Source organism: Ursus maritimus, unplaced genomic scaffold (genome assembly GCF_017311325.1).
Source record: "Ursus maritimus isolate PB19 unplaced genomic scaffold, ASM1731132v1 scaffold_7, whole genome shotgun sequence".
Classification (NCBI taxonomy): Eukaryota; Metazoa; Chordata; class Mammalia; order Carnivora; family Ursidae; genus Ursus; species Ursus maritimus.
In genome coordinates, this window is record NW_024426885.1 from 46,848,885 (window position 1) to 46,876,623 (window position 27,739).

General features: G+C 54.7%; 1 protein-coding gene across 2 annotated transcripts in view; it reads left to right on the forward strand.

Annotated features, from left to right (window-relative positions):
• The first annotated feature begins 1,096 nt into the window (after window positions 1-1,096).
• The window catches only part of ZCCHC24 (zinc finger CCHC-type containing 24), a 61,182-nt gene continuing 34,539 nt past the window's right edge, over window positions 1,097-27,739 (forward strand). Inside the window, exons 1-2 of one of the 2 annotated variants that reach the window (XR_005833141.1) lie at window positions 1,097-1,466; window positions 13,233-13,433. Coding sequence is in view for 1 of the 2 variants with exons in the window: in XM_040623934.1 (XP_040479868.1) it covers window positions 1,221-1,466; window positions 13,233-13,433 (447 nt within the window). In the remaining variant the exon portion in view is untranslated. The remainder of the gene's footprint in view (window positions 1,467-13,232; window positions 13,434-27,739) is intronic. The other variant, XM_040623934.1, reaches the window with a different exon arrangement.

The following is a 27,739-nucleotide window of genomic DNA, read 5'->3' on the forward strand; positions in this document are numbered from 1 at the left end:
ACTTGGAGTATCTGGATCGTTCTGGAAGGTGGGTGACAGTCGTCTTCCTGAGCTCCCCCAGTCCCATCTGGGGTCCTGGCGGCCCGCCGAGGCACCGGGTTGGGCTGGGGCCGGGGGTCTGGGCGGAGGAAAAGGCCGGCCCAGAGCAGAAATAGGAGAAGGGAGAGGGGGAGGGGGGAAGGCGAGGGAAGGAGGCGGGGAGTCCTTCCTGGGGCAGGAACCCGGGCCCCCCTTGGCGGAGCCGGCCCGCAAAGCGATTCCGCAGATGGAAGGAATTAAGTGGGAGGGGGAGGGTCCTACGGTGATAGCAAGGGAGGGAGGGAGCGAGGCGTGTATGTGTGCGCGCGCGTGTGTCTGGGAGGGGAGGGGGGGGAAGACAGAGAAACACATCAGACTAGACGGAAATAGAAAAGACGACACACACACACACACACGCACACACACACACGCACTTAAGAGAAACAGAACCACAGAAAAAGACGACGAGCCGGACAGAGACAGGGACACAGGAAATATTAATCTGAAAGAGAGCGGAGAGAGAATGAGAAAAGAAGAAAAATCGGGCAAGAAAAAAGAGTGAAAATGAAATAATTGCAGAGGATTTAGAAAGAACGAGAGACAGAAGAGCGCCAAGCAGAGCGAGAGCAGATTGATTAGGCCGGGGCTGTCCTGGGCTCCCGCAGGCTCCGGGAGCAGGGCGGGTGGGTGGGCGGGCGGGGGGCGGGGTGGGGCCTGAGAGGGGCCCGCCCATGGGCGGGCCAGCACAACGCTGCAAACGCAGATGAGCCCCAATTCCCCGCTAGCCCCGCCCCACTGCTCCATATTCAATAAAACAGCCAATGGAAGGCGAGGACTGTGCATAAGGGGAGGGGCCTCCGTGGACCCCGCCCCGGGAGCGGCCGCCGAAGGGGTCAGCACTGAGGCAGATAGCGGATCGCGGGGAGGGGCGGGGCGGGCTGCGCGGAGGGGGCGGGCCCAAAAGTTTCCTGCCCAACTTTCGCTGCCTCCTTCCTCCGCCCGCGCGCGCTGCGGCTGCAGTCGGGGGGAGGCGGCGGCGGCGGCGGCGGCTGCGGGCAGAGCGCAGGGCGCACGGCACTGGGCGATTGCCGTCGGGGCTCGGGCGGTGGGCAGTGGGCGAAGGCTCCCCGGTGCCCGCCCCTCCGCTGCGGGGGGGGGGCGCAAGCGGGCGGCCGGGGAGGGGCCGGCACCGCCGCCGCAAAATGAGCCTGCTGTCGGCCATCGACACGAGCGCCGCTTCGGTGTACCAGCCCGCCCAGCTGCTCAACTGGGTCTACCTGTCGCTTCAGGACACGCACCAGGCGAGCGCCTTCGATGCCTTTCGGCCCGAGCCGCCCGCTGGCGCCGCGCCCCCAGAGCTGGCCTTCGGGAAGGGCCGCCCGGAGCAGCTGGGCTCGCCCCTGCACTCCAGCTATCTCAACAGCTTCTTCCAGCTGCAGCGCGGAGAGGTGGGTGCTCCCGCGCGCCCCCGCCCTCCGTCGACCGCGCCGGGCCTTTTCCTATCGGCCCCGCTCTTCCTGGCCTGGCCCGGCCCGGCTCCGTATTGCCCGGCCCTGCTTGGCTTGGCTTCGCTCAGCTCTGCCAAACTCGCCGCCCGATGTCCCCGGGGCGCCGGGAGCGCGTCACCTCCCGGCTAAGCTGGGCTCGGAGCATTCGGGCGCGGGCGGGGCCCTCTTGCTCCCTCTCCCAGCTTGGGGCGCCCTGCTCAGAGGGGACTGGGGGGAGCCCCGGCTGCGCGGGGGGCTCCGGATTCTCTCCAGACAGCCCGGGCGCGGCCAGGGCGGAGAGCCCCTTCCAAGTGTCCTTCCCACGCCCAACCCCATCCCCCTCTTGGCCACCGCTCGCTGGGACCGGGAGTGCAGATTCTGCTCTGAGCTCCTCTGCAGGGGCCTAAAATCTTTTCCCCTCAGACCTCGGTGGTGGCTGACCCGAAGGGCACCCTGGAGAGCAGGGCTTTTCCTGCTGTTCTTACACAGGGACCCCCAGATACATCCTCCAGCTGTTTGCCCTCCCCCAGCCACATAGGAAGTGGTTTTTGAGGGCTTGACCCCACAGACTGCGCTGTCCCCCGCCCTCCCAGCCTGGAAGGAAATGAAAGGGAAATCCTCTTGAGCTCTTGGGAGGGGGGCTAGCCAGGGGGAGAGGTTTCAGCTGCCCAGTGCCTTCTCCAGAAACCTGGGCTCGCTGCTTTGCAAAGTCTGCCTGTTGGGTGGATTCGGTTACAAAGTGGAAGGGGCAGCGTGTCTTCCCCCAGCCAGATAAATACACAGATTGAGAGGACCTCCCAGCCCCTTTTCAGAGGTCTTCTCCAGAGCTTTCCTAGATACCACTCCTCTCTCCTTTCAGCTGGACTCCTCCTCCCCTCCCATTTACTCCTGCCTCTTTTGGGAATTGCAGATACCCTCCTGTGGCCTTCACTCATCCGTCTTCTGGCAGCTCTCCCTGCAAAAGTGCAGGGGGAAGGGGTGGAGGAGAGGACACACTTGAGGGTTCCTTTTCCTTCCAGACCTGAGCACAGCGGTTAGTTTTAGGAGAGTCAGAGTCCAGAGTGGGTCTGGAGAAGGGCCTGTGAATGTGTGTGTGCTAGGGGTGAGAGGGGGAAGGCAGAGGGTCTCCCTTTCTGGTCCCATAATGTGTTCAACTCTGCCAGTACTGACGAGGGAGGATGTGGGCATATAAAACGCTGGCCTGAGGCCTAGAGGTGGGCCAGTACCGGGCGAGCTGAGAGAAGGATTGGTTGACCTGTGTTGGGCCGGTTGGGCATAGTGCAGGGAGAGGGGTCTGGAGAACAATCCCTTGGTGCCAGGCGAAAGCATTTGTCTACCAAAGCTCTTTGTAAACTGTAAATCACTCTCTCCACGGGAGGAATTATTCTTGGCTGGGAATCCTTCTCTCTTAGAAGAGACCTTGCCATCTCTTCAGAGCACTGGCTTCAGTGACCAGCGACTTTGGAGTGCAGGTTCTGGGAGTTTCCTCACTGCCTGGGTCTTTTTAGTAGCTATCTTACCAAACGTTTGTTAAGTTCCGCGTGGGCCCTTGAGGAAGCAGGGACAGGACAGTGGGGGCCCCAGATGAGAAGACGGACAAGACGATGCAGTGTGAGTGGTAGATGGTTTCTCGGGGGTGCTATGGGAATCCCAAGGGAGGACGGTGACCATGACCCACATGACCATGTACTCTTGCCCCTCACAGGTCAAGTGGGGGGGTCCCTAATCAGCCTCTGCTAGCCTCCCCCAGCTCCTACCCGATGGTGGCCTTCTTCCCTGAATGTGGGTCCCTGCTGAGAGGCCTGGGAGTTTGGGGCCATCCAGAGTCTTCCATAGGACTAGGACGTGGTGCCTTCTCTTCGAAATGTCTAACATCCAGGATCCCAGATGGATCTCAGTGAAACCTGTTTCCCGTCACTTCATCGTTGCTGACCCCAGTTTCCCCGTGAAGAGGTACATTCCTTCTCCGGGGCCAGTGTAAAAGGAGCTGGTAAAGGTTATACAGAGCAATGGTAGAAAAAAGTATCTTATGACCTGACGTTGGGGGAATCCCCGTCTCTGTCTGGGTCTCAGTTTCCGCATCCGTTGAATTTAGTCTCTGCTGCCCCTTAGGGTGGAATGTATGGGATTTGAGAGAGATGTGCGCAAACAGACAGGCTGAGTTGGGGGAGGTAAGAGGGGCTTCGTCGACGCTCACAGGCCAGTGGCTTCCTTGGAGGGGCCGGAGGGCTGTGCCGGCTGACTTCCGGAAGGCTTTCTTGGCTCTAGACTCGCTCAGACTCACCCCTCACCCGCTGCGCCTCCTAAACCCTCTTCGAGCCCCAGCTGTGCTCCCGGGCTTTCCTGCGTCCAGGGCTTAGCCAGTGACCTAATATGGCTTCAAAATAGCAACTGGCTGAGAGGGCATGAAAACATACCCCCCACCTGAATGCCACCAAGGGGCTGGGTGGAGAAGAAGCAAATCATGTGTGGGCGGGAGGGGACTCTACGAAGGGACCCAGGGACTCAGGAGCATCGCCATTCTGTGCAAGGCCTGGCAGGCTTGGTGGCAGTGCCTGCGGATGTGACTTGCATGCTGACCGCTGACCACAGCCTGTCTGCACCGGTCCCGGTGCCAAGAGCCCACCCCCTCCTGCACCACCCCCAGGCTGCTCCCACCACAATAGCAAAACACCATGAATGCAGCTGGGATTTGGGCGGGGGGGTTGAGGACATGGGGGCACAGAAGCCCATTGTGCCCCTGGAACCTCAGCTCTGGAAGCTGAAGATAAGCCAAGGGTTCTGAGTGGAACACTGGCCCTGGGCGCAGAGAGAGATGGCCGAGTGCGTGTGTGAGGGCAGGAGCGAGCACCAGAGGTGTCTTGGACGCTGGTGGGGGCTCTTCAGCTCCTCAGCTTGTGGTAAGGGGGCCAGGCCAAAGCGGGCACAGACACTTTATGCAGGTTTTAAAAAGGCCTTGGTCTAGAATATGGGCCCTGTGAGCTTCAGTTTCAACCCCTGATCTGTGGCAACAACTGTATGTCTTTGAAGAGAGACTCGTGGGGCTCTTGGCTGAACCCCTCCTCTCTCCCCTTAAGTACCCAAGGAAGGCATTCTTAGAGGGCGTGGGGTTGGGTGGTGTGGGGGTCTTCCCTGCCAAGTTGAGCTTGGAATTTAAACTCACAGCAGAGTGGGAGCTGTGGGACTATACCTCCAGAAAAGGAGACGCACCCTCCTTGTCGAGGCTCTTGGGCCCCTCAGAGGGATGCCAAGAAGCCCTCCTGGGTTGTGCCTGTACTCTCAGAGGAGCTCTGGCTGTCCCACTCCAGGTCAGAGTCCGAGGACAGCTGTTATCTTTCCCTCTTCCTCCAGGGATAGACAAATGTGGCCCAATAGTCAGATGATGGTTTGTGGAGGCCGAGGGGAAGGGCTTTGGGTTCAGATATGTCTGGAAAGCAGAAGACTGTCCTTCCCTTGGAGACACACAATGCCCGCCCTCCCTCCCCCAGCACCGTGAAGGCTCTGAGAAGCCCTGCAGCATGGGAACTTATTTCCCTTTCTTCAGCCCCGCACTTCTACCAATATTTGACCAGAGAATGTTTTCGGCATAGAACATTTGACAGTGTTCTTCTGAACATCTCCAGGCCCAGGGACAGCTCCATTAAGTCACATCTCTTCCAATCCTTAGAATGTTCTTCCGGGAGCTGTTACCCCAAGCCCTCTCCCCAGCCTCGGCCCGGTCCTGCCACTATCAGCTGCGGCTCTTAAGACGCCCTCCTCTTTGCAGCCCTGGTCTGTCCACTGGGGGCTTGAGAATGGCAGCAGGGTGACACAAGGCTTTATGCAGACAGGGCTGTTAGACCCTCAGAGGAGCCACTAAGGTGTCTGCCCTAAAGGGCCCCCGGGTCTTGACAGTCTTGAGAAGGTTTTGTGTGTCGCCTGTGCCGTCCACAGGTGTAGATGAGCCCAGGCTGCCTGACCAGTGTGAATGTGCGGGACAGAGCCACATATCTGTGTGAGGACGGAGGTTTGCCTCAGCGGGGCTGAGAGTGGGCTGCCGGGGCTGGAGTTCGTTCCTAGCAACTATCGTGGTCTGTGTGTGGATGCGGGGAGGGGGCAGCGCCAGGTCCAAGGAAGAATGGGCCTTCCAGCCCCGCAGATCTTGGGAGGCTGCCTGGCTCCCTTGGCCAGCCCTGGGAAGCTGAGCTCTGACTCAGACAAGGAGGACTGTCATTCGAGGGCCTGTAGGCTGAGGTGGCCTGATTCTCCCTCCATCAAATTAAGTTGACTGGGCAGGCCTGGACTCAGAGGGGAGACCACACCTTGCGGACCTTCTGAGTCAGGTGGGAGGGAGGAAAGCAGGCACAATTAATAATTTGTAATTGGTAGCGGCAGAGAGCCAGGCTCTGTCAGCACCCAGAGGGGCTCCTCGCAGAGAGGATGGCCCCGAGTCGCAGTCCCTTACTCTTGGGTGCTGCTTTCTTCTTGAAATCTCTCTCTTCCTAGCTCCCATTTTACAGAAGAGAAAACCAGCCTGACAAGTCACCCAGCAAGTCGGTGGCAGGGCTACACCTGGAACTCTTCCATATTCCAGCTACGATTGGCTCTGTGGCTTGTCGTGCTGGCTATCACCTGGACCATTCTCCGGGCCCCAGGGCAGGCAGTCACCAGGGACATTCTCTCAGGCTGCAGTGCCTCTGACCTCAGACCTCTTTTGTCTCTGACCGCAGACCCTCTGAGGAGTGGTAGGCATTGGTGCATTGATCCTGGGTCCCAGCTGTCCTGCTGTGTCCGTGCCTCAGTGGCGCCTGTGGCTCCAGCCCCTCCCCAGAAACCTGGCGTGGGGCTCCATGGGACAGAAGGCCAAGGATGGCCTAGCCTGGGAGAGTCAGAGGATGAGCATGAGGGTTTGCTGGCACTTTTGTCTCATGTCATAGCCCGTGTGCAGCATGCCCATGGTCCAGGTGGGGAAACTAAGGCTCTTCAAGAGGAGGGTGATACAGTCAGGGCGTCCACGGTGGGACCGGGGCTCGAGCCGAGGTCTCCGGAGGCTTGGTCTGTGCGGTGTGGGTGTGGTGGAGAATCATCTTTTATTCTGTCCTCCTCTGGCCATGCTGGGAAGCTTCGCGAAGACACGAAGCTTCGCGCTGGTTGCTGCTTGTACCTCAAATGCTCTTGCCTGCCCTGAACAGCTGACAGATTCCAGCTTCTTTCTGGCACAAGAGGCTGCCCCTTCTCCGAGAGGCGTTCCCCAGCTGCCACAGGGGAGCACCCCTCCCTCCAGCATCCACGGCCTGTGGTGGGAGAGCTGTGCACGCTTCTGGTGAAAGGCGGCGTAGCATTTGCTGGTGCTGAGGAACATTCCGCTGTACGTGGGTCTGTCTCGACAGCGACGTGGTCAGCACGCCAGGGTGCACATCCTGTCTTTGTCCACCTGCTGTGGCTTGGGCAGTGGCTGGGACCGACTAGGTGCTCAGGTACTGAGTGGTTAGACGGATGGGTGACTTGCGATGGCGAGAATGTTCTCCTCGGCTTCTTATCTCCTGCTTTATCTCACAGGGGAAGTGTTTGTGGATTGCCTGACTCATTGGAAAGAGCTGACTTGGGGTAAAGCCCTGTCCCTAGAGGTGTCCCAGCAGAAACTTAGGTGTGCTCATGGTTCTTGACCTTCTTTGGTGACGGACCTGTTCGAGAATCTGAAGAGCACAAGAGTGCTCCTCAGCGCTCAGGCACAGAGCTCAGGCAGACGTGCGCACAGACACGCACATTTGCGCGTGGTTTCAAGGGGGTCATGGCGTCGACAACAGATCCCAAACCGAGGCCCCCTGCTCTAGAGGCTGAGGACCTCAGTGGTACCCCCAGACTGGCTGAATATTAGGGCCCCTTTCATGCTTTCTGCTTCCATTCCACGACCACATTCTAGAGGGCGAGGCAGCTGGTCCCCGGCGCTTAAGCTCTAGCTGGACGGAGGGCGTGGGCTGTCAAATGTGGGCACCTGTCAGGTGAGCGGTGAGCTGGGCGTGAGCTGGAGGGATGGGGTCCGGAGGGAGGGTCTCCCTGGGGTTTCTCTGCTGTGTCCTGCTGCCACCAGACCCCTCTCCGGGTCTTTTCCCCATTTCTCTCTCCCCACCCCCTACCAAAAGGCACACGGACCGCTTATTTAAGTTAGAATCTTTTGCCGAGCTCTGGCTGCGTATGGGAATTGTGTTTGGCCTGCGTGGGTGAATGGGCCTCCTGGAGGCCGTGGCGCCCTTGGGGGTCTTGGGCGAGGGGTTGCTGCCTCTGGCGACAGCTAGCCCTGCCACCTTCCTGGCCCACAGTTCAGCTTCGGACTCTGGAAACCGGAGCCAAGCTGGGCTCTGACCACACCTGAGAAATCTTTAGCCAAGGTGTGAATTCACTTTTCCATCCGCCAACCCCTTGCTCTGCCAACGGGTCGTCTCCTTTTCTCCCTGAGCGGAGCATGCGTCCACCTGTTCCTGTGATGGGGGGGGGTGTGACTCTGGGGGCTGGAGCCCCAGACAGACCCTAGGGTAGAAGAAGTGCAGATCCCTTTGGCAAAGGGGTGGAGCCATTTGTGAAATGAATGGTTTCTTGTGTTAAAGAGGGGGGTGTGGGTGTGTATGTGTGTGCACGTGTGCACGTGCGCGTGTCTGTGTGTCTGGAAGAGGGTGTGGGGTGACTTTTTGGGATAAGAAAGCAGTTGTCCAGCTGACGAAAGAAGAGCTGGGCTCTAGGATCAGAGAGTCACCACTCCCCCCAGGGCCGTCTCTGGCCTGGGGTGGGGGGCAGGACTCAGCCTTTGCTCTGGCCACACTTTCTCAGATGCTCCCCTTCTCATGGCCTTGCCCACTGCCATGTCCTTTTCTGCGGGTGTGCTCCCACCTCTGCAGGCTGACTCTCCTCTCTTCTCTGCACTGCTTTCCTCTCCCTAGAGGAGGCTTCTCTGCACTTGCCCTAACTCCTGTCTGCCCCCTCTCGCGGTGCCCTCTTCCTGTCCTGGGAGGGGGGAAGGAGAAAGCACGGCATGGCAGGTTGAGTCAGCCCTGGCAGTCTCTGCCTCCGCACCCCAGGTCCCTCCGCAGAACCCCCCAGCCGGAGGGCCCAGAGCCCTCATGCCACCCAGAGAAGGTGATGCCTCAGCTTGTAGGGCCGAGGGGCTTGGCAATATGAAGCCACAGGCCCAGGGAGAATGGTCCACGCCTGTGTTTTTCTCTGGCTCTCTTTGCTGTAGGAGAAGCCAAGCCTTGGAGGCCTTCTGGGAACTGAAATGTAACAGGCCAGCTGATCTGCATGTGAAGCTGGCTGCTTTACCTTGGGCAAGTTACTCAGTCTCTCTGAGCCTCAGTTTCCAGCTCTGTAAAATGGAGCCAATAATCCCCATCCAAATAGTGTTCTTGCAGGTATAAGAAAACCAAGAAAGGGAAAAGATCCAGTGAAGTCTGTGACACAAGCAGGATCAGAATAGATTTCAGCGTCTTCCCCTCTAACTTTCCCCAACAGCCAAGCCAGAGCCTTGGAGAAGTTCCAGCAATGGGCAGGAGTCCGAAGCTCTGTCCCCCAGACATGGTATGAGGATCCCACACTTCTGCTAGTTGCTGAAAGGAGGGCGGAGGGAGAGGTGGTCTCTTCCTTCAGGCTGGTGATTTGGGCCCATGGCTTCCACCCACCCCCGTAGTGGGGTTGCCCTCAACCAGTGCCCAGAATAGCTTAATCTGGGGTGAGAGTGCCTTCGACTTAGTCCATGGCAACTCGGAGACCCCCAAGCTAGATCTTTAAGGTGCTAGGGCATTCATTACCTCGTCTGTCAAGTGGGGCTCCCAGGCTTCTCTGCCTGTGATTATCTGCACCCAGGACAGTGGCAGGTGTGAGGAACGACAGAAGCAGTCTGGGCGCTGGGGGTGACGGAATGTTGCAGAATCTTTGCCTTTCACTATGTCCAGCCGTGTGGGGGAAATGAAGAGGCTTCAGAGCTCCTTCGGTCAAGAGCAGCAGAGCTGATGGACAGGGCTATGGCCGTGAGGTCCGGGAGGCCTCCGGAGGAGGCAGGGGCATCTGAGGCCAGGGCTCCGGAGCACCTGAGTCTATGCTTTTCACACTGTCCCTTGGGGCCTGAGGCCCAAGTAAGAGGAAGGGGTGGGTTCAAGGCCACACCACTAGAGTTATGACCAGATCAAGAGTCAGGTCCCGGAGGAGGTTGGATGGACACAGAGAGGGCATCCTGGGGGGGACAGCCCGTGTATAACCAGAGGGGGAAAGCAGGTGCCCTGTGGGACACCAGGAGGAGCAGCATGGCTGTTTGGGGGTTAGGAGCTAACTGATGAAGGGCCACTCCCGTTGGGCCTCCCTCTCCGGCTCTCCCCCTCCGGCTCTAGGCAGCAGGACTCAAAACAGGTGGCACCCATGGTGACCAAGTGCCCTCCGTGTGTCGGGCTCTGGGGGTGTCTTTCAGTAGCTGGTGTCTGGACCTTGAGAAAGCAGGACTGCAGGGATCATCCTTGTTGCCCATGTTCCGGGTTGCAGTTTATAGATGGGAAGCCCGAGGCCAGGCCTGACTCTGCAGCCGGAGGGGAGGGATCTCGGCGTGTCCTGGCCTCTGCACCGTCCAGTCCCCGCAGGCCATGGAAAGGGCTGAGAGGTGACTCGCCTTTCACCTCCATGGCCAGAGCTCCTTGGGGCTTCGAAGAGGAAACAGCTTGCTGCCCCACCCGCCCTTTTAGCCAGCCGGCAAGCAGGACTCGTGGCCCTCAGGCCTGGCTGTGCTCCCTGGTCTGTGCCCCGGGCTTCTCTGGGCCTCAGTTTCTCCATCTGGAACGTGAGAGCGGTTGGGTCAGCTGTCTCTCTGTCCTTTCTGCTCAAAGGTGCAGAATTGGGGCTGGGGGAAGGGAGCTGGGGCCACCAGGAGGGACAGGCCAGAGCACAGGAGAGGGGGGAGAGGCAGTGAAGAGGAGAGCTCTGACCTCGCTTCTCTACCCGGAGCTCCTCCTAGGACAGAAGCTGTGACCCTCCTGAGGTGGGGGGTGCGGGCGTCAAGCTGCTGCAGAGAGGACAGTCTGCTCGGAGGCCTCTGGCTGCCCAGGGACGCCCGAGGGGTCACCCGTGGGCAGGGCAGTGTGGCCGCAAGACGGGGGAGAGGCTGTTCAGGGTATAATTCATGCACTTTTTGGCACCCACCAGACTTCCCCTTCCTCTTGACAGTTTGCTGCCAAAACAGCCCCGATTCCTGTGAACTTGCTTAAATCTTATCCAGAAAAAAAAAAGGGGGGGGGGAGAGAAAAAAGAAAAGAAAGAACGGGGGGAAAAAATGAAGAGGGTTGTTATTTGTGAAATTGCATTTCCCAGCCATGAGGGTGAGTCACACCATTTGGAGCTTGGAGTTTCTTGTTTGGATGAACTTTTCTCCGGGAGGCTGTGGTGATGCTGTCCTCCCTCCGGCCAGATTGGGTGAGGAGAGGCCTCCACTCAAGTGAAGGAGAGACCTGGGTGGCTGGACAGTCCAGGTGCTCCCGAGGCCAGGTAGGGCTGGGCGGTCTGGACAGACTGCCCCGGGGAGCTCGAACATGCAGATCTGGGCCGGGGGGAGGCCGAGGGGGGAGTTAGCGTGTCGGCAGGAGAGACTTTCAGTTTGCGACCGTGAAGAAGTACGGGAAGTGGATGGCGGTGATGGTCACACAGTCATGGGAGCGTACTTCGTGCCGCGGAACCGTACGCTTACGAACATAACGAACATGGTCGGTTCTGTGTGGTGTGTCTCCTACCACCATGCAACTGTCGGTTCCAGGCTCTCGGTCCCGGGTGACCGCTTCAGTAGGTAGGTCTGAGGTGGGGCCTAGAGAACTGTATTTGTTCAAAGTTTCCCAAGGCATTCAATGCAGGTTTGGACACACTCGCCTCATCTGTAAAATGGGACAGGGACTCAGGGTTGTGGTGAGCGTCGGCTATCTTAATAAGTGTACAGTCTCCAGTACCTGGGACCTTGTCAGTGCTCAGTAGATGTGACTGGTATCGTCAAATCCCGTGGCCATCGGACCCCTCCCCACGCCCCTTAAGGTCGTCCAGAATTGGCTCGCACACCTCCAGGGAAGGGAGACCCTCTGCCTGTCAGGACCGCTCTCTCTTGGCGCCTCTGAGAGCTGGAGCACCGCCCTCACACTGAGTGCAAGTTTGTGTGATACCTGCCACTGGTCCTGGGTTTCATGGAAGCCCGGGCAGCGGTAGAGTGGAGGTGGTCATGGGGAGCCTCTGAGTTTTGTGCCCAGACATCATAGGCCGACTGTGTGTTTGGCCCGGATGCCTTGGACATGGTGTCTGTGTCTTCTTTTTTCCCAGATTCTAGACTCCAGTCTAAACCTATAGGAGAGGGAACAGAGGCCCGGAGAAGGAAAGGACTGGCCCTGGGGCCACATAGCAGGGTGTCCAGGGAGCCAAGAAGAGTGGTGGTCCCCAGATGGTGAGGGCTGTGTCCTCTAGGAAGGAATGCCAGGCCCCTAGAGATGGAACAAGTAGGGAGGCTGAGGTATACACGTGTGAGGGGTGGCATCTGTCCTGGTTGGGGGACGGCTACCTGATCTCCTGGGGCCTGTTCTCAGCTCCCCTCCCTCCCTGCCCACACTGAGGGGGCACAGGAAGGACTGTGCCCACTCTGAGCCTCCATCTGCCCCATCTTCATAAGGGAGCCTGAGGCCACTTGCACTCAGGGGCTCTCTTCCCCTAGTGGCCTGGGGACTTCCAGGACCAAGGCCGTCTTCCCATTAGACCCAAGGCTCCCCAAGGTCTATGGTTGCCTCCTGGAGCCCTAGAGCACCTGAGCTGGGACCAGAGGATGCCCAGGCCCCATGCTCAGGTTTGTCATTGACCCTCCTGGAGGAGCTGCTTCTTTACAGCCTCAGCCTTGCCCCAGGAAAAGGGGACCACGGCTGCTCCCTGCCAGCCTCACCACAGGCCCCACCTTTGCTAAATTCCAGTGTGCCTGGCTGCCCAGAGCCCGTGACTCCTATAAATAGAGGCTGTATACACCGGGAGGGGGCCTGGCAGCGTCTGCTTTGAAGCCAGGCAAGACATCTGGTTCCTGTCAACTGGAGGTGGGAGAGGTGGGAGAGGTGGGCCACTTCCTCCCGGGCTCCCAGAGGGCGGGCCTGGGCCAGCCTCGGGGCTCCTGGGGACACCATCTACACAGGCCTTGTGCCACAGGAGACCAGACAGAGTGCTGAACCTCAGTCTTCTCTTCTGTACAATGGAAACAATCCTATAAGCTGATGCTCCTCTTTCTTTTAAGATGGGGAAACTGAGTCAGCTCAGAGATAAGTGACTTGTTTAAAGTCACACACGAGTAAAAGGCAGAGCCCCAGATCTAACAAGTTGCTTTCTGCTACGCCTTCTTACCTCCTGGCGGTGTGTAAAGAGCCCATGTTCTTCCTCCTCCTCCTCACCGCTTCCTGAGTGGCTCCTAAGTGCCTGGTGGGAAATAAAGTGACCTCACTTTAGCCTCATAGGACCCCTAGGAGGTGGCCATCATTACTCCTGTTTTCCAGACGGGGCCACTGGGGCCCAGAGTGGTTCCCTGACTTGCCCATGGACCTGCAGCTAGAGTTAGGATATGAACTCAAGTTCCAGGAGGCCGGAGCCCCCGGGCAGCGAAAGAGGCAGTGTGAATTCACAGGTGTGCGTGTGCGTGCCCATACGGAGGCCGCAGCTGCACACGAGCTTGCCCAGGCCTGGGGAGCCCTCACAGCCTCTGTCCCCCCACAGGCACTGAGCAGCGGCGTATACAAGAGCGCCTCGCCCTACGGCTCCCTCAACAACATCGCCGATGGCCTCAGCTCCCTCACTGAGCACTTCTCAGACCTGACACTCACCTCTGAGACCCGCAAGCCCAGCAAGAGGCCCCCGCCCAACTACCTGTGCCACCTGTGCTTCAACAAAGGACACTACATCAAGGACTGCCCCCAGGTAAGGTGGCCCCGCTTCCCTGGGTAGAACAGGCAGAACAGCCCCCCCCCCCCAACTCCCCGCCCCAGGGCCCCTTCCACTAACAAGTGGCTGTGTGGCCCTCTGGTCTCCACCTTCTTCTCCCCTCTGGTATTTCTGAGGCAGGCTGGCTGGTGTGGATGGGACAGAGCCCCAGCCTGGGCCTGCCCTGGCTAGTGAGCAATTGGGGTGAGGGGCCCCAAAATGAGGTTCTGGGTCTTCACGTCTCCACCAGTCTTCCTGCCAGGGTGGGTCCTGTTACAGTGGGGCAGGACGGGGGCCAGCAGCCTCCTCGCAGCTCTCCCGAGAGAGACCCCATCTCCTCACACTCACAGGGAAGGAATGCGGGCTCTGGGCCAGGAATCCAGATGTGCACCCCCTCCCCCAGACCCCACCTCTCCCTCCTCTGCAGCAGTGTGCTTCCTCAGTCTCCTGCCTGTGAGGGGGAGGGGAGAGGGCCTTGCCCCGACTTGGTGCCCCCAGGGTAGGTCTGGGTGAAGGCCTCAGGCAACGCAAGCCGGGCATCTCTCTTGGGGTGGGAAGGGGACCAGGAGATGGAGAGTGTGGGGAACAGCCCCGTCTCCCACCCAGTGCTTCGCTGTGACAGCGTGGGGCTTCTGGGGGCAGATCCCCCTCATGGAGTGACCCCTGACTGACAGACATGGCTTTGGCATCCTGGGGAGAGAGGTTAAGGTCGTTTTAAATACAGTACAAGATGATCCGTGGTTCTTTTTCCTGTTATTTTTTCATATTTTCTAATGTTTTTATAAAGTGTATTTTTACTTTTATTTTACATATGTAATGGAAATGGATCCTGGAAACTCAGAAAATCCATGTAGTCTTACCCTCCAGATGGTGGAGGCCCAGGGTGTGGTTGGGTGGGGCTGGGTGCCTCTGGATCAATGGGAGGCCGACATGTGCTTGTTGCTCATTGCTCTGCTCAGAAAGAGCTGTGCCATGCTTTAGGTCCTTGCTGCAGAAAGTATGGCTGGGCACAGCTATGTTGGGATGGCCTGAGAGCTTGTTAGAAATGCAGACTCTTAGGCCCAACCCGTCACTGCATTTTAGTAAAAGTCCTAGGGATTTGTGTATACCAGTGACCTCAGCCTCCCCCCACCCTTGGCCAAGAGAAGCCCGCCCCTGACCCTGCGTATGGGAGCTGGCCCACTGATGGCTGTGCTCCAAACCCCACCCTCCAGTGGGCCCTGTCTGCCCTCAGTATACGCAGTAAGCCAGGGGCCTTTGGCATGTGGAGATCTCAGCGTGGGCTAAGGCCCCTACCCCCCCCCCCAGGGGTTCCCCGAATGGGATGAGGCGCAAACAGGCAGGAAAGGATCTGGTTGGTCCTCAAGGATGTGACCCTGGCCCACCCAGGCAGCAGCCCCTTGTACCTTCCCCAGCTGACCCCTGCGAGGGGACTCTCAGTCACTTCCCGTACCTTGGAAACTTCCCCTATCATCTCCTGCCTACAGCATGTGCTCTCAATTACCCAATGTGTCAAGTCTCTCATTAGCCTCTTGCTATGTGATGCTCTGTGTGAGTTAACCACTCACATGGTATCATCGAGCCAGTCTGAGGAGGAGCTGGAATTTTAACCCCGGCCGGCAGGTGGTATTCAGACACGAGCAGGGGGTCTTGGGGGCTCCGAGGAGGTGTGCCCGTGCTGAGCTGGCAACCTGGGAAAGCTTCCAGGAGAAGAAGGGCTTGAGTGGGCTTGGCAGGTTGCTGGAAGAAGGGTGACCAGTATCCAAAGGCAAGGGGTGACAAGGCAGAGGTGAGGGTGTGTGTGTGAGTGTGTGTGCATGCCCGGTGCTCTCTCCAGAGGGGCCAGAGCTCTCCTAAATGTGGGGGCAGAGGGTCCCTCATGTCAGTGCCTCTCGATTTCCAGCACCATACAAATCCTGGTTCTTCCTTTATATTCCTTTATATGGATTACGTAGCATGTTCACTCGTGCTGGGCTCTTAACTCTTCTGCAGAAGGAGTACTGGCCCCATTTTACAGGTGAAGAAACAGAGTCTCAGAGAGCTGAAGTGCTGGGGACAGGGCAGAATGCCTATGAGAACATCCCAGTCTTGGGACCTCAGCGCTCTTTGCTTTCTTGAGCGTCCATACCCATCCAGGCTGAGACGCCCATGGCCTGTGGGGCCTCAGTTTCCCTCTTGAGCTGGTAGAGGCCCTCTTCCAGCTCCACCTCAAACCTGATTCTATCAGAGACTCCTGCAGGCCCAACAACCTCCTTCCACCTTTCATGAGAGTTTCATCATCTATAAAACAAAGCTAATGAGAACACTAACACATCGTAATGGGAGGATTCAAGGAAGTAATGCATGGAAAATGCTTAGCACAGTGTCTGGCATACAGTAATAAATGTTGGCTAGCATTATTTCTTTCTCCCTTGGGTAACAATGGAGAGTGTGCCTATTTGGCAAGGCACAAGGTATTTTCGCAGGCTGGAACATAATTAGATGCTCCCCACCCCTCACCTGACCACAAGTTCCACGGGCATGGAGTCATCTCTGTACCCCCATGCTGGCCCAAGATACCACACACAGCAGGTGCTCAGTATAAGTCTTCTGGAATGAAGGAATGGGCAGACAAGCCATGGAAACCTCTATTTCAAATGACATATTATGAGCTCAGCATATATAATATTTGAAAGTGGAGTGGGAATGCTTGTTTTGGTAACACCTTTAGGGAGATATAATTCACATACCAGGTAATTGACACATTTAAAGTGTACGAGTCAGTGATTTTCAGTATATTCACAGAGCTGCTCAGCCGTTACCACAATCAATTACAGAACATTTTTTAAAAAGATTTTATTGATTGAAGTAATCTCTACAGCCAGTGTGGGGCTTGAACTCACGACCCTGAGATCGAGAGTTGCATGCTCTACCGACTGAGCCAGCCAGGAGCCCCAACTGTAGAACACTGTCATCACCTCAGAGGGAACCTCGTACTCTAGGTATCACCACCCCCCGGTTCCCCAACTCCTAGTAACCCATAATCTACTTTCTATCTCTATAGATCTGCCTATTCTGGACATCTCATCTAGATAGACTCATGTAATATATGGTCTTTTGTCACTGGATTCTTTCACTTAGCGTATTGCTTTCAGGGTTCATCCACATAGTAGCATTTATCAGTTCCACGATTTGGGAAGTGTTCTATCCTGTTCTGTTTTCTGGAAGAGTTTGTGAAGAATTAATATTAATTCTTCTTTAGGGACGCCTGGGTGGCTCAGTTGGTTAAGCGTCTGCCTTTGACTCAGGTCATGATCCCAGGGTCCTGGGATCCAGTCTCACATCGAGCTCCTTGTGAGCGGGGAGTCTGCTTCTCCCTCTGCCCCCCTCATGCTCTCTCTTTCTCTCTCAAATAAAATAAATAAATAAATAAATAAATAAATAAATAAAATCTTTTAAAAAATAATTCTTCTTTAAATGTTTGTTTGGTAGAATTCACCCGTGAAGCCATCTGAGCTTGGGCTTTCTTTTGTGGGTAGATTTTTTAAATTACACATTTAATCTCTTTTTGTGTTATAGGTCTATTCAGATTTTCTATTTCTTCTTGAGTCAGCTTCTGTAGTTTGTGTATTTTGCAGAATTTGTTTAAGTTATCAAATTTATTGGCATACAGTTGTTCATAATGTTCTCTTATAATCGGGGCGCCTGGGTGGCTCAGTCGTTATTCGTCTGCCTTCGGCTCAGGGCGTGGTCCCAGCGTTCTGGGATCGAGCCCCGCATCAGGCTCCTCCGCTGGGAGCCTGCTTCTTCCTCTCCCACTCCCCCTGCTTGTGTTCCCTCTCTCGCTGGCTGTCTCTCTCTCTGTCAAATAAATAAATAAAATCTTGGGAAAAAAAATTCTCTTATAATCATTTTCATTTCCGTAAGGTCAGTTATAATGTCCCCCTCTTTCTTTCTGATTCTTATAATTTGAGTCTTCTCTCTTTTTTTTTTTCTTGGTCACTCTAGCTAAAAGTTTGTCAATTTTGTTGATCTTTTCAAAGAAACAACTTTTGGGGCGCCTGGGTGGCACAGCGGTTAAAGCGTCTGCCTTCGGCTCAGGGCGTGATCCCGGCGTTATGGGATCGAGCCCCACATCAGGCTCTTCTGCTATGAGCCTGCTTCTTCCTCTCCCACTCCCCCTGCTTGTGTTCCCTCTCTCGCTGGCTGTCTCTATCTCTGTCAAATAAATAAATAAAATCTTTAAAAAAAAAAAAATTTAAAAAAAAAAAAAAAAAAAAAAAAAGAAACAACTTTTGGTTTAGTTGACTTCCTGTATTGTTTTTCTGTTCTCTATTACATTACTTTTCACTCAAATCTTTCAAAAAATTGTGGTAAAATTTTTACAACATGAAATTTACCATCTTAATTATTCTTACATGTACAATTCAGTGGTACTAAGGACAGTTAACCCTTGAACCACATCAGTTTGAACGCATACATGGATTTTTTTTTTGTAAATACAATACAGTACAATAACCATTTTCTCTTCTTTATGATTTTCTTAATAAAATTCTCCTTTCTCTAGCAAACCTTATTATATACAGTATAGAATACATGTAACATGCAAAATATGGGTTACTTGACTATGTTATTGGTAGGGCTATTAGTAGTTGAGTTTTGGGGAGTCAAGAGTTATACATAGATTTTTGACTGCTCCAGGGGTTGGCACCTCAACCCCCACATGGTTCAAGGGTCAACTGTACATTCACATTGTTGGGCAACCATCACCACCATCCATCCGTGGAACTCTGTCTCTCTCTCTCTATCTCTGTGTGTGAAACTTTGTACCCATTAAGCAATAAACCCTCATTTTCCCTCCCCCAACCCCTGGCAACTACCATTCTACTTTCTGTTGCTGTGAATTTCACTACTCTAAGGACCTCATATAAGTGGAATCACACAATATTTGTCATTTTGTGATTGGCTTATTTCACTTAGCATAAAGTCCTCAAGGTTCATTCACGTTGTAACAAGTTTTCAAAAGTTCTTTCTTTTTTAAGGCCAAATAATATTCCTGTGTGTGTGTGTGTGTGTGTGTGTGTGTGTGTGTGTGTGTAGACCACATTTTGTTTATCTAATTATCCATTAATGGACAACTGGATTGCTTCCACCTTTTGGCTACTATGAATAATGCTGCTATGAACATGGGTGTGCAGATAGCTCTTTGAGTCTTCACTTTCAATTCTTCATCCTAATCTTTATTATTTCCTTCCTTCAGCTCGTTTTAGGTTGTTTGCTCTTCTTTGTCTAGTTTCTTGAGATGGAAAGTTAGCTTACTGATTTTACATCTTTCTTCCGTGTTTAATGTAGATACTCACAGATATAAATTTTCCTCTGAGCTGCATCCCATAATTCTGTGTGTTGTACCTTCCTTTTCATTCATCACAGAGTATTTTCTCATTTTCCCTGCGACTTCTTCTGTGACCCATGGGTTATGTAGAAGTGTGTTGTTTAATATCCACATATTTGCAAGTTTCCCAAATGTGTTTTAAAAATGATTTCTCCTTTAATTCCATTGTGGTCAGAGAACATACTTTATATTATTTTGGTGCTTCTAAATTTGTTGTGGTTGGTTTCATAGCATGTGGACTGTCCTTGAGAATGGTTCATGGGCACTTGAGAAGAATGAATTCTGCTGTCGGTGGTTGGGGTGTTCTGTAGGTGTCTATTAGGTCTAGTTGGTTTACAGTATTGTTGGTGTCTTCTGTCCCCTTGCTGATGTTCTGCCTCATTCTCGTAACCATTACTGTAAGTGTAGGAGTGTTGAAATCTCTATTATTGTTCAATTAACTATTTTTTCTTCAATTCTGCATGTATTTTGGTGCTCTGTTGTTAGCTACCTCTACGTTTATATTTGTTGTATTTTCTGACGAATTGATCCTTTTTATTGTTCTGAAGGGTCCCTATCTATCTCTAGTAACACTTTTTGTTTTAAAGTGTAATTTGTCGGTGGGGCGCCTGGGTGGCACAGCGGTTAAGCGTCTGCCTTTGGCTCAGGGCGTGATCCCGGCGTTATGGGATCGAGCCCCACATCAGGCTCCTCCGCTAGGAGCCTGCTTCTTCCTCTCCCACTCCCCCTGCTGTGTTCCCTCTCTCGCTGGCTGTCTCTCTCTCTGTCAAATAAATAAATAAATTCTTAAAAAAAAAAATAAAGTCTAATTTGTCGGATACAAGTAGAGCCAGCTTCCTTACGGTTACTGTGTACATGATAGATCTCTGTGCCTCATTCTACTTTCAATCTGTTCGTATCTCTAGATCTGAATTGTGCCTCCTGTAGACAGCATGTAGTTGGATCCCAATTCACTTTTTATTCACTTGGATTGTTTGGTCCATTCCTGTTATCGATAATGCTGTGATTAATGCTCTTGTGATATATGCAAGTATTGATATAGTTGGAAGGAGGTCTGCTGTTTTACTTTTTGTTTTCTGAATTACTCATGTCTTTTTTGTTCCTCTGTTCCTCCTGTACTGCTTTCTTTTGCATTAAGTGATACTTTTCTAATGTGACATTTTGATTTCTTTAATGATTTTTTGCACTTTTTTAAGCTACTTCCTTAGTAGGTGCCCTGGGGCTTATTTTACATACCACAACATATAAAATCTTCTTCAGATTTATACTAACTTATACTCACTAATTCCAGTGAGATCTAGAAATGCGACTCTATAGCTCTATTTTCTTTTCCTGATTTTTGTGGCGTTATTGTTATACGTATTACGTCTTTGTATGTTGCCAATTCAACAATACTTGTTAAAATCATTACTTTATGTAATTTTATGTGTCTTAGACAAGGTAGAACAAGAAAAGAGAGCAGTTCTGTGTCCATAGCTTTTGACATTTTAGGCCTTTTGTTTTATCTCCAGCTTCTAGCTCTCTTCATTTGTTCCTGTGGACTCGAGTTACCACCTGGAGTCATTTCCTTAGCCCAAGACAGATTTGCTTCCACCTGCCTCCTCTGTGCTATTATTGGCAAATATATTATATTTCCAAATGTTATAGGACAGATAGTACAGTTATGTACGTTTGTTGTTTTATACATTTGCTTTTTAAATCAGCTAAGAAGAAAGGAAAGAAGCTAAGGAGAAAGGAAAAGAAAAATTGATTTGTGCTGACTTTTATAATTACATAACCCCCTCATTGGAACTCCTTGTTTCTTCATGTGTATTTGCATTACATCTGGGGTCACTTGCTTTCAGCCTGAAGAACTTCCTTTAGTATTTCTTGAAAGGTTGGTGTGCCAGCAATGAAATCCTGTGTTTTTGTTTATCTGGGAAAGTTTTTATCTCGCTTTCATTTCTTAAAGATAGCTTTGTAGGGTATAGAATTCTTGGCTGACAGGTTTTTTTTCCCTCCTTTGAGCACACTGAATGTTACCCCACTGCCTTCTGGCCGCCATCATTTCTGATGAGAAATCAGTTGTTAATATTGTTGGAATTCCACTATAAATGATGTGTCATTTTTTTCTTGCTGCTTTCAACATTTTCTCCTTGTTTTAGCATTCAGCAGTTTTACTACAATGTGTCTATTTGTGGATCTCTTTGTGTTTATCCTACTTGGACTCTGTTGAGCTGCTTAGATGTGTTGATTAAGGTTTTTGTTGGATTTGGGAAGTTTTCAGCCATAATTTCTTCAAACATTTTTTCTGCTCCTTTTTCGCCTCTCCTTTTGTGGGGTGATTTTGAGTGGTCTGAGTGCTTTTAAAATCTTAAATGGTCCAACTGGGGGTAGAATGTGCGGAACCCTAGGCATTCACTGTCAACAGCCTGGGTCGTGGCGCACAGGAACCAGGAGATACTCTGTGGCCCCCAGTGTAGTCAGGAAGGCCGGGCTGGGTTGGGGCTGCCAGCTCTGGTGGCAGCAAAAATTCCAGGTGGCTCTGAGAGAGGCATGGTTGCCACCTGCGGGACCCACCTGCAGGCTTACCTGTGCCTCTCATGTTGGCTTTTGTGCCCCAGCGTGTACGGCTGTGAAGCCCCGAGTGGCAGCATTTGGCTCTGAGCCAGCTGCGCTTGAGCCTGCGTGGGTATGGGGGTTTGTGGTGGGGGCTTGGCTCAGTGCCACTTCTGTGCCCATGACCCATAATCTGTCCAGGACAGAGCTGGGCCCAGGACATACTACAGAATGTACAGGAGACTTGTACTCTGTTAAATGATTCTTTCCCAATCTTAAGGGTGGAGAGAGATGTCCAGGGTTCAGCCATTGGACTGATGGGGCTTCTCATAGGTCCTGGGGGCAGTGTGAGGGGGATCGGACTCAATCTCACGACCCTCAGATTAAGACCTATGCCGAAATCAAGAGTCAGACACTCCACTGACTGAGCCACCCAGGTGCTCCCAGAACCCACGTTTTTTAAATGAAGTTCTATGACCTGCTTTAGCACCCCAGACTTGGATCTCCGTTGTCATTCTCAGAAGGTCAGGGTTCTTTATTTTTTTAATTTATTTTTAATTTTTTTAGATTTTAGTTAAATTCAAGTTAGTTCACATAGTGTGTATTCCTAGTTTTCATAAAGTCAGGGTTCTTTAAAAGGATGGGTTACTGGGAATGAAGAGGGACAAGGACGATGTGAGAGAGGCCATAACAGACCTGGTCTGGCCAAGTTGTGTCGGAAGATTGCAACACTGGTCCAGCCCCAGGGTGTCTGCAGCCCCCAGTGTAGTCAAGAAGGCCGGGCTGGGTCGGGGCTGCCAGCTCTGGTGGCAGCAAGAAGCCCAGCTGGCTCTGAGAGAGGCATGGTTGCTGTCTGCGGGGCCCACCAGCAGGCTTACCTGGGCCTCTCATGTTGGCTTCTGCGCCCCAGCGTGTAGGGCTGTGAAGCTCTGCGTGGCAGCATTTGGCTCTGAGCCAGCTGCACCCGAGCCTGCATGGGTGCGGGGGTTTGTGGTGGGGCCTTGGCTCGGTGCCACCTCTGTGCCCACGACCCATAATCTGTCCAGGACAGAGCTGGGCCCAGGACATGCTACAGTCGCCCAGCCCTCTCTGAGCTCCTACTGTGTGCCGGGACAATGTTCAGTAAGGCCCCATCCCTGTCTTCAGTGGGATAGACAGAAAGACTGCAGGCTGTTCAGGGTGACCAGGGCTCTGGTTGAGGTTGGCAGTGAAGGACCGGCTCGGCTTGGGGCTTCATGTGAAGTCTCCTAGAGGAGGAGTCTAGAACTGGGGTGGGGAAGGCTTCCAAGCAAGTGTGTAAATAATGAGGGTATGCTTTCCGGGAAGCGCGAGCGCTTGGCTGTGGCTGGCGCGCTGGGTGCCTGAGGGGAGGAGAGGGGGGTGTGGCCACAGCAGGTGGTGAAGGGCCTGCGTGCCAAGCTGCACAAACTTGGACTTTATCTGGAGGGCAGGGGGAAGCCATCCAAGGGTTTAGGTGACATGTTCCGATTGGCATTTTGAAAGCTCACACTTGGGGCAGGTCAGAGGCCAGGCTGGAGGAGGCAAGACTACAAACAAAACCAGTCCAGTAATGTGGACGGATGTTAAGACCAGATATTGGGCAAGGAAGGGTGAGCAAAGGTTGGAGGTGAGGGGACAAATTCCAGACACTGTAAGAAGGTACCATCTCTGGGGCATGGTGACCACTCCGGGCCACCTTTCCTCATCTCCAAAATGTACCTGTGATTTGGGGTCCGTGCAGGACTCCCTGCCCTGATGGCCCACTCAGCATCTCTGAATGGAGGAGGCTGGGGTGTGGATGAGGACAGGACATCCAGGACCTGGTGTCCTTGCCCTAAGCCCTCTGTCCACCTTTCATGGTGGTCAGGCCCAGCCACACTCAGCCTGACAGCCGCCCATCAGGCGCTGAGATGGGAGCAGAAATTCCCCAAGCTCTCAGGCTCTGTCAGTCCCGGGATGTTCTTGGTGGCGGTGGGGAGGGGGCTGCTTACATCTTTGAGGGAGGTCTGAGGGGTGTCATCACCTGTGCCTCCTGTGTCCAGTGAAGGGCCGGGCACTGGGAGGGGTCCGGGGAGGGCCTGAGCCCAGGGGAGCTGCCGTTCCTGAGTCAGCATGCCCAGGGCTGCTAATGAAATCCAGATGTCAGACAGAAAACAATCATCGCCCCCACCCATCTGGCAGCTCGGGTTCCTTGGAGATTGCAAAAGAAGAAGAAAAATAGAGCAGGGAGAGAATCAATCCTAGAACAGCTGAAACCTTAGAGGTGGCATGTAAATAGTTTCAGGGTCTTGCTCAGGTGAGGGGCGAGAGTCAAGGGAAGAACAAACGCTGGCCCAAGCCCCCTTCTCCCCATCCTGATTTCTGCAGCCCCTGGACCCCAGTCCTTGGACTGCTCCCCAGGCCAGAGCGGGCTGGGGTCCCTCTGGGGCTCTGAAGGAGGCAGGGAGGGCTGTGATCACCAGCCCATGTCTGACCCCTACCTGGGGTTTCCAGCTCCCCATTCCTGCCCTGACCTCACTGCAGGCCTGGGTTTTCTCTGGGGCCAGAGGGACTGGAGCCTGGGAAGGGGAGGTGCAGAGAGGGACTGAGGGTATGCAGAATTTTCCCTGCAGAACCTTGGGCTCAGAACCCTTGATTAGTTCAGAGACATCAGTGTGCTGGTGGGGAAACTGAGGTGTTCTCACAGCACCAGGCCAGGACTACATGTTATGAAGGATCAATAGAATGAGGAAGGAAGAAGGAGGGGAGAAGAAGGAAGGAAGGGAGGGAGGGAGGGAGGGAAGGAGGGAAGACAAACAGCGTCATTATGTGACTCCAGCGAGGAAGGGCTGGCCTGGGGCTGGTGGCCTGCGTGTGTATGTAGTTTTGCAGGGGTTCCTCTGGATCCGGGGTCTGGCTGCCCGCCTGAGGGGCTTGGGCTGTGAGGTTCCGGCGCTTGGCACAGGACCTGGAATGTCTCAAGTGTTTGGGGAATGTTAGCCGGGGTGGGTGTTGACGGGGGACGGTGGAGGGCTTCCTGACTGGCATAGGTGCTGACGCTGGAGAAGGACCCCAGAGCCAGTGTGGCAGCCTCTTCTTAGACTCCGTCCTTGTGGCGTGGTAGTTCTGAGCACAGGCCCTTTCGCCAGGCCTCCTGGGTTTGACCCCCGGCCCTGGAATGTACTAGCTGCGTGTCTTTGGGAATATTAATGGACTGTTCCTGGGCCTCAGTTTCCTCCTGTGTAAGATGAAGATCGTGGAATGTTGTGAGAATAAATGAGTTGTCGCATCTGTCGTGCATAACAGAGAGCCTGGCACCTCACACACACACGAAGTGTTAGCTGTTGTGACTGTGGTGATGACCGTCATTACTGTTATGCTTGGCTGTTTCAGGCTGTTTTAAGACATTCCAGAGGTCTGAGAAAGTGCTCCCGGGCTGTGGGCTTATCAGAGGGGGCCCAGTCCTCCCATGCCATCCTGGTCCCACAGAGGGGGCTGCCACTGGGAGGGACCATAAAGGGGCTGTGTGATCGGCAGGAGCCTTGGGATGGGGGCAGGGGCAGGCTCTCAGGACACAAACCCAGGTTTGTGTGAAGGACAGGAAGGTAGGGTCTTAGAGGCTCCATTTTGCCCAAGGGGGTGCTCCAGGAGGAGGGCGCTGGGCTTGGCTGGAACATTCCCAGCACCTCCTGTGGGCTGTCAGCTCCCCTCTGGCCCAGGCCGAGGGATGGCCCAGCCAAGTGCTGGCCCCAGCACAGACGAGTGGGAGCAGCTGCGGGGTGGGGGGTGGGGCAGACGGAGGGGTGGGGTGCAGGGCGTGGGGGCTCCCTGGGCAGCCACTTGTACATCCTTCCTGCTGTCCCGGGCCTGGCAGGAAAGAGTCCGAGAAGGCCAGTTTCACATCCTCAGCTGCCAGTTCTCCTTTTAAGTGGACCACAGATGGTGCCTCGGAGCCCCCAGCAATCTTGCTGTGTCGGTTAGCCATACCTTTTCAATCCTCTGCCCCTGGGCCCTGAGGGACAGGGAGGTTGGCAGAACTGGGAGCCAGGACCCATCCCTGGTCCTTGAACCACCTGCATGGCTTAGTGGATGGAGGGCTGGAGCCAAGCAGTTGCATCCCTGGATTGAATGGCTCCCCAGTGTCACTTCCTCCAGGCAGCCTTCTCTGATTTCGCCTGTTCTCGAAGCCCAAAGGGACTGCTTTCCTCCAAACACCTGAAGGACCCCATTCAGTCACTCATTAATTCCTTACCTAGCCATGGCCTCCTTTGTGCCAGGCTCTTGGCCTGCCCCTCTCACACGGTTGTTTTCCTCTGGGAGTAGCTCAGAACCATGGAAGGTTCTGACAGGGTCATCCCAAGCCCCCTCAACCTCACTGAGGATGAGAGACGGCAAGGCAGTGGGATCTCACAGAGCTGGGCTCAGTCCGCACTTCTGCCCTTTCCCAGCCGTATGGCCTTGTGCTAGTCGCACAGCGTCACCCGGGCATCTGTAAAATGGGCCCACCCACCTTGTAGGGTGTTTGTGGGAAATGTGTGGGCAAAGCCACTGATACAGAGCTTGGCACTGCACGGCATTCGGCCCTACACGGTACCTTGCAGGGCCTCCCGAGCCTTATCGGCCCTCATTTGTAAGGAGCCTGCCTTCACAGGGTTGGCGTGAGGTAATGAGAAGCAGGCCAGGACGCAAGGGGCATGGAACCTTCCTCTTTTCTTTTCCCTGCCCCACCCCCGCCAGGCCGCTTAACCACACACACAGGTGCACAGCGCACCTGCGCGTATGCACGCACACCCGGACTCTCAGCCTCTGCCTTGGCTCGTGCCATTCCCCCAACCCTGCAGTGCCCTTCCCTCATCTCTTCCCTCCTACCCTCTTTCAGAGCCCAGCGGGACCCCCCTCCCTCAGGCACCTTCCCCAGCCATCCTAGACCCACAGGCTCGCCTCTCTGAACCCCACTTTTCACAACCAGCACCCCAACCCAGGCGTTCAACGGCTTCTCACCTGTACTGCCTCTCCATCTAGTCCCCAGATGACAGACCAGGCCCCTCATATTGTGGGCTCTGCTCTGCCCCAGGCCTGGAATGTGGGCCCAGCGAGGCTTCAGGAGGCAGGGCCCTTGGGTTTGCCATTTGAGGTCTGAGCTTTCCCCTGCCCCAGGATGTTGCCTGTGCCATGCCTTTGGCTGATATTTCTCTCTCAGTTTCTCCACCTTCTTCTCCCAGCCCACAGGTCCCCTGTCGTGTCGAGCATCCTCCTGCGCCCCCCCCCCCAAACCTCCCACCTGGCCGCTACCCTGTCTCACTGAGCCCTGCCTAGCCCTGGGCTGACCCTCACACAACCCTCCGTCCTACTTTCTGGGGGCCTGGCCCAGGCGGGGGCTGTGTCTGCTTGGCCAGCAGAGGGGGCACGCATGGGCTTTGCGGGCAGCTCTTGTCCCAGGCCTGCTTTTCAGTAGCTGTTCAACTCTGGCCAAGCCTGTCCTGCCCTTGAGCCCCAACACTGCCGAAGCCTCTGAAATGGGGTCAGCCGGGGAGCCCGTGTCAGGACCTGTGTGAGATCCAGGGGTGGTGAGGCAGCCAGATGTGTTTTGAAAACTGTCAAGTTGTGCCATTTGCCCCACTGGCCATCAGGCAGCCAAGTGCAGCCCACAGAACGTTGCCTGAATGACTAGAGGGTATGTGGGCTTCTGGCACCTGCCTTGTTCTGTGCCTGGGCCTTGGAGGAACATCTGTGATGGCAGCAGCGTCCCTTCCTACCATGTCTGAGGTGGCGCCCAGGGACAGAGCCTGCATTGGGTCCTCCTGTGTCCCATGGTCTTGTCTGGGGAAGGAGGCGGCCCAGCCTTTGGGTTCGGGGACTGGGCACCACTGACCTGGCCTGCCTTTAAGAGCTGGGCTCTCTCCCCACCATGTTGAAGATTGGGCTGCAGAGAAATCGGGCAGCAGGGGCAGAGAAGGAACGCCCATGGGGTGGGGTGGGGAGCCAGGGGAAATGACACCTCCCTCTTGCCTGCCTTACAAAACACCTCTGTCACTGGCTGATGGGATTCTCACTCTAGCCTGGGCTGTTTCTGCAGTCCGATGGCTCACCTTCTTCTCTCTCTTCATCTCCCCCTCACCTCCTTTCTTCCTTCTTTTGTTTTGTAACAAAGCAGCACGGAGAGGTTAAGTAACTTGTCTCACAGCTGGTGAGCATCAGGCCAAGTCTGCCCCATTCCAGGGCCCAGCCTTTCCCCCTGTCCCTCTCGGCCTACAAGAACGGTTCTGTCCACCAGGACGCACGGTGCACCTGCTGTGCTCTGACCCAGGCAAAGATCAGGCCGTGGGAGAACGTGTGCCCCCCTCTTGCCCAAGGCTTTCCTCGCTCCCTTGCATCCTGGTGCTTCCCTGGCTTTGGCCCAGGAGGGAGGCTTTGT